Consider the following 12,322-nt stretch of genomic DNA (forward strand, 5'->3'; position numbering starts at 1 on the left):
AGCAGTAGTTGTGATATTTTTACACCATTTAATCAACTAAAATCTATATAATTAAAACTCAAATCTTGACCACTTGCTGTTTGCACTGCATATTGATTAAAAGAAACGCTACCACTTACGGCTGCATCAGATAACCATATAACTGCTAGCCCACCAGCCGTGAGTGAGTGAGCTGCCAGCACGCCAGGCTTGAGTGACTGAGCTGCCAGCTCAAGAATCCGTTCGGCCCACAATGTCCATACTAGCCCTCTGGAAACAGTCCCTTCAGCCCACAACACCCATACTAGTGCTCCAGAAAGCCTCCCCCCACTGGGCACCAATATTGGAATTGGTGGAGAGTTGGAATATTGCGTTGGGGAACCAGCCCTCCCGTGTGAACATGGGACCCAACGGGTCCCACTTAGTCTAGTATTATATAAAAATTGGTACCTCATCTAAACGGGTCCCATCTACCTGCACTCAGACCATAACCCTCCATTCCTTTCCCGTCCATATAACTATCCAATTTATTTTTAAATGATAAAATCGAACCTGCCTCCACCACCTCCACTGGAAGCACATTCCACAAAGAAATTCTCCCTCATGTTACCCCTAAACTTCTGTCCCTTAATTCTCAAGTCATGTCCTCTTGTTTGAATCTTCCCTACTCTCAGTGGGAAAAGCTTATCCACGTCAACTCTGTCTCTCCCTCTCATCATTTTAAATACCTCTATCAAGTCCCCCCTTAACCTTCTGCGCTCCAAAGAATAAAGACCTAACTTGTTCAACCTTTCTCTGTAACTTAGTTGCTGAAACCCAGGCAACATTCTAATAAATCTCCTCTGTACTCTCTCTATTTTGTTGACATCCTTCCTATAATTAGGCGACCAAAATTGTACACCATACTCCAGATTTGGCCTCACCAATGCCTTGTACAATTTTAACATTACATCCCAACTTCTATACTCAATGCCCTGATTTATAAAGGCCAGCACACCAAACGCTTTCTTTACCACCCTATCTACATGAGATACCACCTTCAGGGAACTGTGCACAGTTATTCCTAGATCCCTCTGTTCAACTGCATTCCTCAATTCACTACCATTTACTATGTACGTCCTATTTTGATTTGTCCTGCCAAGATGTAGCACCTCACACTTATCAGCATTAAACAGATAAGTTAGGCCATAACTAGGCATGTCAGCTGTGGTTGGTGTAAAGCTGAGAGACCAGACACAACGTGTTTCTAGCCCCTCAGATCAAGTTAATGCAAGACCACTCACTCCCTGACTTGGTGTTGAGTCCAGCAGTAAAATGTGAGGTCAGATGCAAAGCCACAGAATAACCTACCAGACATCAGCACAATACGGCCTATCATCTCACAAACCATCACTAACTAACCACCAGCCAGATGCAACAACATTTTGTTCAGACTTGCATTTATTGGTGTATTTCTGAATGACAATAACGTTCTGATTGATTAATTTGATTGATTGATTGAAATAGTGGGAGCACCATCACCACAAGGACGCAAGCAATCCAAGGAGAACAGGAAAGCCATCAGGCTATGTTTTGTTGGTACTGCCTCCAGCCAAGGAAAACATTTAAAAAATAGAACTGCCAACCAGCAGAAAAGGCCCTTAAACAGCAGTGCAGATATTGTCCATTACACAGTTTCATGTACGAAATTTGGAAACTGTCAATCACACTTCACAACATAAAAGTGTCACTTTGTATTTGATATTTATGAGATGCATCAGTGTGAAAGCATCTCAGATCTACTAATGGGAGGGCATAGGAGGTCCTCATTCATTGTCACATAATAGTAAGATGGTATTTCACTAAATTTATTCTTGCATTGAGTATATACCAGTCAAATTGTTTTAGAATATGTATTTGCTTGAAATTGTGACTATCCAGCAGCTGCAGCCAAAATGTGGATTAAACAAAAAGGCTTTTCGCAACTTCTGCCGAAATACAGTTTTACTATGAATACCAACCTCACCATATCGGTACTGTTCCACCAAGAAAAAACAAGTGCTGTAAATTGTAGGCGACCTGGGGTCTTAGAACCTGCTCCACCACTGAATAAGATTACAGTTGAACTGATTGTGACCTTCCCTCTTATTTTTTGTACCACATCTGGAGTATCGCGTACAGTTCTGGTCTCCTAATCTGAGGAAGGACATTCTTGCCATAGAGGGAGTACAGAGAAGGTTCACCAGACTGATTCCTGGGATGTCAGGACTTTCATATGAAGAAAGACTGGATAGACTCGGCTTGTACTCGCTAGAATTTAGAAAAGATTGAGGGGGGATCTTATAGAAACTTACAAAATTCTTAAGGGGTTGGACAGGCTAGATGCAGGAAGATTGTTCCCGATGTTGGGGAAGTCCAGAACAAGGGGTCACAGTTTAAGGATAAAGGGGAAATCTTTTAGGACTGAGATGGGAAAAACATTTTTTACACAGAGAGTGGTGAATCTCTGGAATTCTCTGCCACAGAATGTAGTTGAGGCCAGTTCATTGGCTATATTTAAGAGGGAGTTGGATGTGGCCCATGTGGCTAAAGGGATCAGGGGGTATGGAGAGAAAGCAGGTACAGGATACTGAGTTGGATGATCAGCCATGATCATATTGAATGGCGGCGCAGGCTTGAAGGACCGAATAGCCTACTCCTGCACCTATTTTCTATGTTCTATGTTTCTATCTCTGGTAATCCTCCAGCCCATGGCTTATCAAGAATCTATCTACAGACAAATAACATTCCAGACCAGAACCCTCCAGATGAAGGGCACCAACCTGAAATGTCATCTGTCCATTTCCCTCCTCAGATGGTTGTTGGTCTGCTGAGTTCCTCCAGCAGATTGTTTGTTTCTCTGGATTCGAGCATCTGCAGACTCTTGTATCTCTATATCTTTCCACCTTAAAAATATTCAGAGAGTCTGTTTCCTCGAGCAAGAGATATAAACAGAAAATGCTAAGGCAGCATTTGGGGAAAAAGAAAAATATTGTAATGTTTTAGGTCAAATAACTAGAAAAGTGAAAGATTAAGTTAGTTTGGTGCAGAGAGGGTGGGGAAGGAATGTGTAGGATATATGAAATATCTCATTGGTTGAGGCCAGGGTTGTCAAGATGATTCGACTGTTCATGGTGTCACATGGTTGCAGGTTGATGAAGGCAATTAGAAAGATAGAAAACTAAAAAAAATAAACATGTTACGCTGTGAAATGTAGATCAGAGCTGTGACTGAGACATGAAACCCAAATTAGAATGGAGAAATGCCCTCTAAAATTGAAGGATTGGAGGTTGTTCCAAAGGCTGCAAAATACCAGTTTAGAAAATGAGATGCTGTTCCTCACACTTACTTGGAACTGTGCAGATAGCTCGATATTGATAGGTCAGAGTGGGGATAGGATAGAGAATGAATGTGCCAGGCAACTGCAAGCTCTGGGTTGCTCCTGTGAACTGAACACTGTGCTAGGCAAGGCAGACAAGCAATCTGAAATTGGTTTCTCCAATGTAGGAGACACCATATTGTGAACATCAAATGTAATTTATCTAGACTGGAAGAAGAGCAAGTGAATTGCTACTTCATTTGAAAGGACTGTATGGGGTCCTGAATGTGAGGAAAGGGTAAGGACAGATATTGCTTCTCCTGCAGTTGAGTGGAGACAACAGGAGTGATTAGTGGGGATGGAAGAGCAGACCAGGGAGTCCAGGACAAAAGGGTCCCGTCAAAATGCTGGACGGGATATGGAGAGGAAGATGTATCTAAACCTCATTGAAATTGTGAAGAATGGTCCATTGATGGTGGAGTAATGTATGGTATGTGATAAGTGAGGACATAGAAATCTATCCGTGTCCTGGCCTGGAGCAGAGGTGATGTGTAAATACATCTTGGAAATAGAACAACCGCAGCTGAGATCCACAACTGTGGTGGAGGAAGGCCATGGTTAAACAAAAAACATGACATTTCCAAAGCACGAGATCACAGCATCTGTAAAGGGAATTGAGAGATTGGGAAGGATACTCTTCAGGAGACTGCATGAGAGGAAGTATAAGTAAGATGGTTGTGGGAATGTGTGGGCTTGCAAAGCTCAGTGTATCTAAGCGTAATCAAATGAACAGGGTAAAACAAGCCCTGCCCATGGAATTACTGAAAGGTACTTTGATAACTGGCCAAAGTATATCTCCTGCTAAGTTGGTTCTCAAAGCTATACAAATAATTGAATGCTTCAGTATATCTGTCATTCAGAATCATACAAAAGCTATCAAAATTATATAATCTTTTGTTAATATTTCATTAAAAAAATAGACAATAGACAATAGGTGCAGGAGTAGACCATTCGGCCCTTCGAGCCAGCATCACCATTCAAAGTGATCATGGCTGATCATCCACAATCAGTACCCTGTTCCTGCCTTCTCCCAATATCCTCTGACTCTGCTATCTTTAAGAGTCCTATCTAGCTCTCTCTTGAAAGAATATAAATAAAACAAAAATATAAAACAAAACATAACAGACTTAAAAACTGGTAAAAAAATATTTAACTAAACTCAGTCATGTATGTACCAGGAAGATGGCAACAGCTCAATAGGGTGGCTTGCCAGCACCGTCACAACGGCATTTGAATGAGGGGAAGATCAATAATTCCTGGCTTTAATCAATAATTCTTGCCATCCGAAAAAATGAATAAAAATAAACTGAAAATAATTTTAAAGTTAATAAGAATTATAAAATAATTACATTGGACCCCCACAACCATTCTAGTCTATTCAAATAAAAGGAAATGCTCTCCTTGAGCCAGTTCTGACCTTGTACAAGATTTCCAGGATAATTCAGCAATTCATGAGCCAGATCATCATAATTTCATTGATGTCCAATTGTTAGACACAATCAAGAAAAGACTGGCAAAGAGAAACTAGCATGTGTACACATCTATAATTTTGGCAATTACTCATGGAATTCTTGGTATTTGCCTGCAAAATGTCAGCCAATTCAGCAGATAGTGTTTAAGAAGGAACTGCAGATGCTGGAAAATCAAAGGTACACAAAAATGCTGGAGAAACTCAGCGGGTGCAGCAGCATCTATGGAGCGAAGGAAATAGGCAACGTTTCTGGCCGAAACGTTGCCTATTTCCTTCGCACCATAGATGCTGCTGCACCCGCTGAGTTTCTCCAGCATTTTTGTGTACCTTCAGCATATAGTGTGTTGCTCATGTAGACCAACAGAAATGTTGTTATTAAATAATAATTCAGTGAAGGCTGTCTATATTTGATTTTTGCACCCGAGGTCCAAACATTGTTCTCTTCCTTATTTTAACTTTGCTTAATTAATTCAATCAATGACTGCTGCCATTTTTTGACATTTTAGGGGAACATACTTTAAATTTGTTGGCAAGTACATATTCACAAAATATTTTTATTTAAGTAGTAATTTAAGTTTGAACTATGTGTTATATTAAATAACATCTACTAACCCAATAGGCCTGGAAACCAGCAGTTCTACTTGTGGCTCAGGTTTGGATTCAAAAATGATGTTATACACCTCCTCAAATGTAGCTCCTTGTAATGATCTTCCATTCCACTCAAGAACTTCATCACCTAAATGGATCACAATAATGCAGTGTGGGTAGAGGTATCGACATTTAAAAAAATACAGAGCACAGATACTTTTCAAAATTCCTACAATGCAATAGATTAACTAATTCACTGCTTCAAGACTTGTGTCCAAATGAACACCTTCATGCCCCTGTCCCACTTAGGAAACCTGAACGGAAACCTCTGGAGACTTTGTGCCCCACCCAAGGTTACGTGCGGTTCCCGGAGGTTTTTGTCAGTCTCCCTACCTGCTTCCACTACCTGCAACCTCCGGCAACTACCTGCAACCTCCAGGAACCGCACGGAAACCTTGAGTGGGGCGCAAAGTCTCCAGAGGTTTCCGTTCAGGTTTCCTAAGTGGGACAGGGGCATTACTGGAAACCATTTACTTTAGGTGAAATAGGTACAAACACAACAATTGTTTCCTATTTTGACAGTTTGGACACATGAACTTGGATTTTTCAGACGACTGTCAGTAAAACGCAGAAATTGAAAAAAACATAATAGCAAGCCATTTATTATGCCACAAATATTTATCCTCCTGTAACTGTTGCACACAATTTAATTATCTAATTTTAATTCATATGAATAGGGATGCACTTCTGAAATTAATACTGGAAAGAGTTTGGCTATGTAATGAAGACAGTCAACATCCACGTAGCATGGATGACAACAATAAAAGAGAGACAATAAAAGAAACTAATTGATTGAAAGTACCTGGTCTAAGATGCCCTACAGTGTCTGCTAAACTCCCTTTCTTCACCTTAGTAATGAATGCGCATAATCTGCCAGATTCAGTCATTTTTCCGCCTACAACCTGTTTCAAAAAGGAATCAAAGGAAAATAACATTATTAGTGCATCTATTCTACTTAAAAATAAATTGGTTTAGCAGCATTTTTACATAATCAGTAGACCTTGCCCATTCCAAATCATTTCAGGAGAATTGGTAGCGAATTGGGAATAATCTTAATTTAAGCATTGTTTTAATATTTACTTCACATCTTATAGTTGTTTTAATCAATGCCTTCAATTTGTCTTATTCCACTTCACTCAGTCATGAGAACAGATAACAATTGGCTGCCGAGTATCTGCTTATGATAATCGACAAATTGTGGAACATAACCTAAATCATCGATACTGCTTGTAGTTATGTGTAGAATTGTGCTGCATTGTATTACAGGAAAATTTCAACAAATTGAAAGAGGTTACGATTTTAAAATGCAATCTTGAAATTATATATTGTTGTCATGTGTTAACCAGGTCTGCCGTTATCACGATAAGGAAATTGGAAATCCACTGAAACCTCAATATAATTCTTTTGGTGACATCTAACACTATCATAACAATATTTTCCAGTGTCAAATAACAGTCTGTAAGTAATTTAGTTACCGAATAAAATACTTGTTGCTGAGCAAGGGTTTTTTATTGAACTACAATGATATTGTCATTTGCTTTCCCTCAGCGGCTGATAACTTGTTGCTCTATACTTTTTGATATTTTTAATAATATTGTGATAATGCTATGGCTCTAGTCTAGCTCATTGTCTTTGATTTGCTTGTCTTCTCTGTTGCAACTTAATAGGGTGTAGTCTGGAATGATTTGAGTCAAGAATGTATAATTGAGACAATTATGCTTTCCTATTAAAGCTAATTTGTAACATTTTTGACAACCAAGTCCTCCATATCGCTTGACAACTGGATGCCATTATTTTGCACTTCCACTTTCAAAATCCTGTGGATCTCATCGGTTTTGGAGGGCTTCATGTGCTGCTGTGACACAACATAAATTCTCCTTCCTTCTCACTACCATAGATCTCAGCCTGTTCATTCGCACAGAAACACACACACATTAGGTGTTAAGGTCATATCAAAACATGTCAATGTAAAAATTAAAAATAAGGAACAAAAATATCACGGAACACCGTAGAGTGGAAAGTGAAGAACTGCGGGAAAAACAACTTGACAAGTAAGACAAATATAGAGCTGTAGTCGAGCAGGATAAATGGAAAAGTGCCAATGAAAAACCAATTTAGATCAGTACAGAAGAAAGATACGACGTGTCAACAATAGCAGAAAAACAGTCATTTGAACTATCTAAGAATTATTGAGAAAAAAATCTGTATGCGGCATCAGGAAATATGCGTGGAGAAAGGAAAATATGATCATCAAAAGGGTGTATCACTGTACAAATATGGATGGATTGCTTGAAATGAAATAATTTAAATACTTCCCAGTCAGATTTAGAAACTTGGAGGCTCATTTTAAAAGCTGGACACCAAAGGCTCCATGATGAAAAAGCTGCAGTGATCACAACATACTGTAGATAGACACAAAATGCTGGAGTAACTCAGCAGGACAGGCAGCATCTCTGGAGAGAAGGAATGGGTGACGTTTCAGGTCGAGACCCTTGTTCCTGACACGAAATGGCACCCATTCCTTCTCCCCAGAGATGCTGCTTGTCCCGCTTAGTTACTCCAGCTTTTTGTGTCTATCGCAGTTTAAACCAGCATCTGTAGTTCCTTCCTACACATTAACGTGTGCCCATGCAACCCAATGTGAGGCAGTAGAACAGTTTCCAACCGCTTGCACATTTGTTTGTTTTCTGCTGATAGCTAGTGCGCTCTGCGCTGTTCCTTACCTTACCTTATTCCCTGGTAGATAAAAATGTTGGAATAACTCAGCGGGTGAGGCTGCATCTATGGACCAAAGGAATAGGCGATGTTTCGGGTCGAGACCCTTCTTCAGACCTTATTCCCTAATATTTTGTTAATGGCGAGTGCTACATTGGTTAGTCTGCATCACCAAAAGCTGCACCTATTGAAGGGAAGCTACACTATCCGTGCTCACAGGCATCCTGGGACTCATTGTGAGATATAAATTGTGAGATATACATTGTGAATATCTCCTGGGAGATATTCAAGGCTGTCAGCACATGGTACAAAGTGGTCGCCACAATTTTCAACTCTGACAACAGTGGCGGTGAATAGCTGAAGCAAAGCCCTGAAGATAAGGATACAATATTACATATATTGAATAACCTAAATAAATGTGGTCAATGCTATCAAATCTCTCTAGCAAATGCCTGATTTCACCAATTATACAGAATACTGACACTTCTCACTTCACTCACTTTCAATCTCTATCAATGTTCATCAGACTTGCATTTAGCATTCATTATTCCGCACCCCAATCCAAAATATTTAATATTGCCACAAAAGTCACAACTATGTTGTAGATCAGTGTCACTCATGTTATGTCATACTTTGTAGCTGCGCCCATTAGTTTAACAGAAAATCTCCCTACCCTTTGTCTCTCACATTTAGAGTAACATGCTATGATGAAGTTAGCTATGCTGTAACGTTAGTAAAATCTTTGGGTCTTAATCACGGTGTATGAATTAAGTTATTCCAACAGCAGAAGTTCAACATGGTGTCAGAGTTTATGGACTCATTCCTTGCTTAATGATATTGCTTTTATTTTAGTTTGTTGTTTTCTCCGGTATATATTACTATGGCTTCTGCTCTCAGAAAATCAGAGATCCTGGTGTTTGATGAGGACCTCGCAGAACGGTGGCGTGTATTTGAAGAGGACTTCTCAATTTACATTGAAGCGGCTCACCCTACTGCTGCTCCCGGTGATCGATCCGAGACCCTGACTGCCTACTATGTAAATTCCGACAGTTATGTGAGTTACGTACTAACTTGGTCATGGAGAGGCATTTGTTCTTTTCCCGAAGCCAGAGACAGGGAGAACCTATGTCAGTATGTTGAAGCACATTGCCAGTCGGTGCGATTTCAGGGATATATGAGGTAGCTTAGTCCGTGACCGTTTGGTCTATGGTGTCCATACTGAAATGGCTGACGCTCATACAAAAGTTTTAGGAACCTCTGCTGATCGTGAAATTAATGTTGCCGGTATGTCTCATCAGCCATGATCACAATGAATGGCGGTGCTGGCTTGAAGGGCCGAATGGCTTCCTCCTGCATCTATTTTCTATGTTTCTATGGAGGCTGCTGGTGAAGGTTTTGACTTTGATGTACATTCCTTGTCTGATTTAATTCATAAACAACTAGACCCCAAGGTCGCTTTGCTCGTTAATGGCAAGAACCTTTATCTGAAACTGGACACCGACGCAAGATGCAAAGTGATTGGTCTAGCTGTGTTTAGAAAGTTACAAAAAACAGAGAATGTCACTCCTAAGGCTGCTTCCCTTCTCCCATTTGCAGGAGATCCAGTGCACCCTATCGGTCAAGTTGTCTTAACTCACGTGTCCGCAACCTGAGTTTCTATGTTGCTCGTGAGGATGTGCCGTCTCTACTGGGTACCAACGCATGTCAAGACATGGGACTTGTCTCTTTCAGCTCTTCTGTTTGTCATCTGACTACAGCCTATGACTTTAGCCAAAAATCCTAGCACGATGGCAGGTTGCCTGTTAGGTATCCAATTACCATTGACCCTGAGGTAATTCCAATTGTTCGTCCAGCTCATAAGATTCCCCATGCTATGCGGGACCGTGTTCAAAGTGAACTCAACAGAATGGTGTCTCTAGGTGTGATTGCTCCCGTCTCTGACCCCTCGGACTGGGTTTCCACTATGGTTGTGGCAACGAAGAAGAATAAGGACAAAATACGGATTTGTATCAATCCCAAGGACTTAAACACAGCCATTAAACGACCTCACTATCCCATGCGCACTGTGGATGAGATTGCAGCACAGATGGCTGAGGCAACTGTATTCACTGTATTAGATGCCAAGAGTTCATTCTGGCAAATATCGCTGGAACACAACTCAAAGTTAACAACTTTCAGCACACCCTTCGGACGTTACAGATTTCTTTGCATGCCCTTTGGCATAAGCTCTGCTAGTGAAGTATTTCAACAAGCTATGGAGCAGTTGTTTGCAGGTTACCCATGCTCTATTGTAGTGGATGACATCCTCGTTGCGGGACAAACTTTTGAAGAACACAATGCTAATCTGACGAAGGTCCTGGATCACGCCAAGGCCATCAAACTCAAGCTAAACCCTCAAAAATGCAAATTCAGGGTAAGTGAGGTGAAATACATAGGCCATGTGTTCACTAAGGATGGCTTAAAAACTGCTCCGGTGAAAACCAGTGCCATCAACGAGCTCCCAGCACCCACAGACGTGCTCGGTCTGCAGAGATTCCTTGGCATGGTTAACTACTTGAGCAAATTTATTCCAGACTTCAGTGAAATATCAGCCCTGTTGCACCAGCTTACACACAAAGACACTGCTTGGACCTGGATCGAGCAACAGCAGAGGGCGTTCAACACTCATAAGCAGCAGATGTCTTGTGCTCCTACTCTCGCTTATTTGGTCCTAGACGGACTGGTCACACTGACTTGTGACGCTTCACAACACGGACTGAGCGCAGCATGTCTTCAAAATGACAGTAGCGGCAATAAGCCCATTGCCTATGCCTCGCCCACTATGACTGACACAGAATAACGATACGCCCAAATTGAGAAAGAGCTGCTGGCGATTGTTTTCGCCTGCAAGAAATTTAACGACTTTATCTTCGGACATATGGTCACTATTGAAACTGACCACCAACATCTTATCAGCATCTTTAACAAACCGATTCATGCCTCTCCAGGGCTGCTGCAACTTAAAAAATATGACATTGTTCTGACCTACAAACGTGGTAAGGATATGCACCTGGCTGACACTCTCTCGCATGCGCCCTGGAACACCTGTGAGGGTCCGTCCTCGCCGGATGTTGACTTTATCATAATGACTGTGTCCTTTATTCCCTCGTCCTGTGTGGAGGACCTGGTTGCCCACACTGCTGCTGACAGTACTTTACGGTCGCTCGCCTCCGTCAATAAGCGCGGCCGGCCAGACAAACACTACAACGTTCCGCTGCCAATTCGGCCTTTCTTTACAGTCCGCGATGAGCTAGTGCTGCAGGATGGCATTATTGTAAAAGGACACAAGGCTGTGATCCCTGCTTCGCTGCACAGCAAGTATTTTAACACTGTCCATGCAGGGCACCCAGGCACTGAAGCCACCGTCCTAAGGGCAAGAAACATGTTTTACTGGCCTGGCATGGCCGAATACATCAGTGAGAATGTGGCATCCTGTGCAGTATGTAACAGCTTGACACCTCACCAACAAAAGCAACCACTTCTTTCACATCCGGCTCCTGCACTCCTGTGGTCTACAGTTTCAACTGACATATTTGAGTGGCATGGCAAGCAGTACCTAGTACTTGTCGATTCGTATTCAGGATGGTTTGACATTGATTTTCTTAGCAGTCCCACATCTCGCAGGGTAGTTTCGAAGCTTGCTCGCCATTTTGCCGAGCTCCGTGCATACTATTATCTGATAACGGCAGTCAATTTACCAGCCAACACTTCAAGGAATTTGCTGCACGCTGGGGTTTTCACCACATCACCAGCAGCCCTGAATATCCACAGTTGAATGGACTAGCTGAGCGGGCTGTCAAGAGTGCATAACAGCTCATGGAACGTTCATACAGAGCTAATTCTGACGTGTTCCTGGATCTACTCAATTTACGCAACATCTCCTGCGACCCCATTTTGGGTTCACCTGCTCAACGTTTATTGTCAAGGCAGACCCGACCCACGGTGCCTGTGGTGGATCAGGCATTGATCCCACAGGTGGTTCCACCATCGGAAGTCCAGTCCAGGTTACAACAAAAGCGTGACATTCAAAAGCAGTGGTATGACAAAACAAGTAGGCTGCTGCCGCCATTAAC

At 41.7% G+C, this 12,322-nt stretch overlaps 1 protein-coding gene across 7 annotated transcripts in view; it reads right to left on the reverse strand.

Moving 5' to 3' along the window:
- The window catches only part of rims2 (regulating synaptic membrane exocytosis 2), a 922,071-nt gene that overhangs the window by 416,492 nt on the left and 493,257 nt on the right, over positions 1 to 12,322 (reverse strand). For all 7 annotated transcript variants that reach the window (XM_033018897.1, XM_033018898.1, XM_033018899.1 and 4 more), the window contains 2 exons: positions 6,298 to 6,397; positions 5,460 to 5,583 (listed from right to left, as the gene is read on the reverse strand). In XM_033018897.1, coding sequence (XP_032874788.1) covers positions 5,460 to 5,583; positions 6,298 to 6,397 — 224 coding nt within the window. The remainder of the gene's footprint in view (positions 1 to 5,459; positions 5,584 to 6,297; positions 6,398 to 12,322) is intronic.

Source organism: Amblyraja radiata, chromosome 4 (assembly GCF_010909765.2).
Source record: "Amblyraja radiata isolate CabotCenter1 chromosome 4, sAmbRad1.1.pri, whole genome shotgun sequence".
NCBI lineage: Eukaryota > Metazoa > Chordata > Chondrichthyes > Rajiformes > Rajidae > Amblyraja > Amblyraja radiata.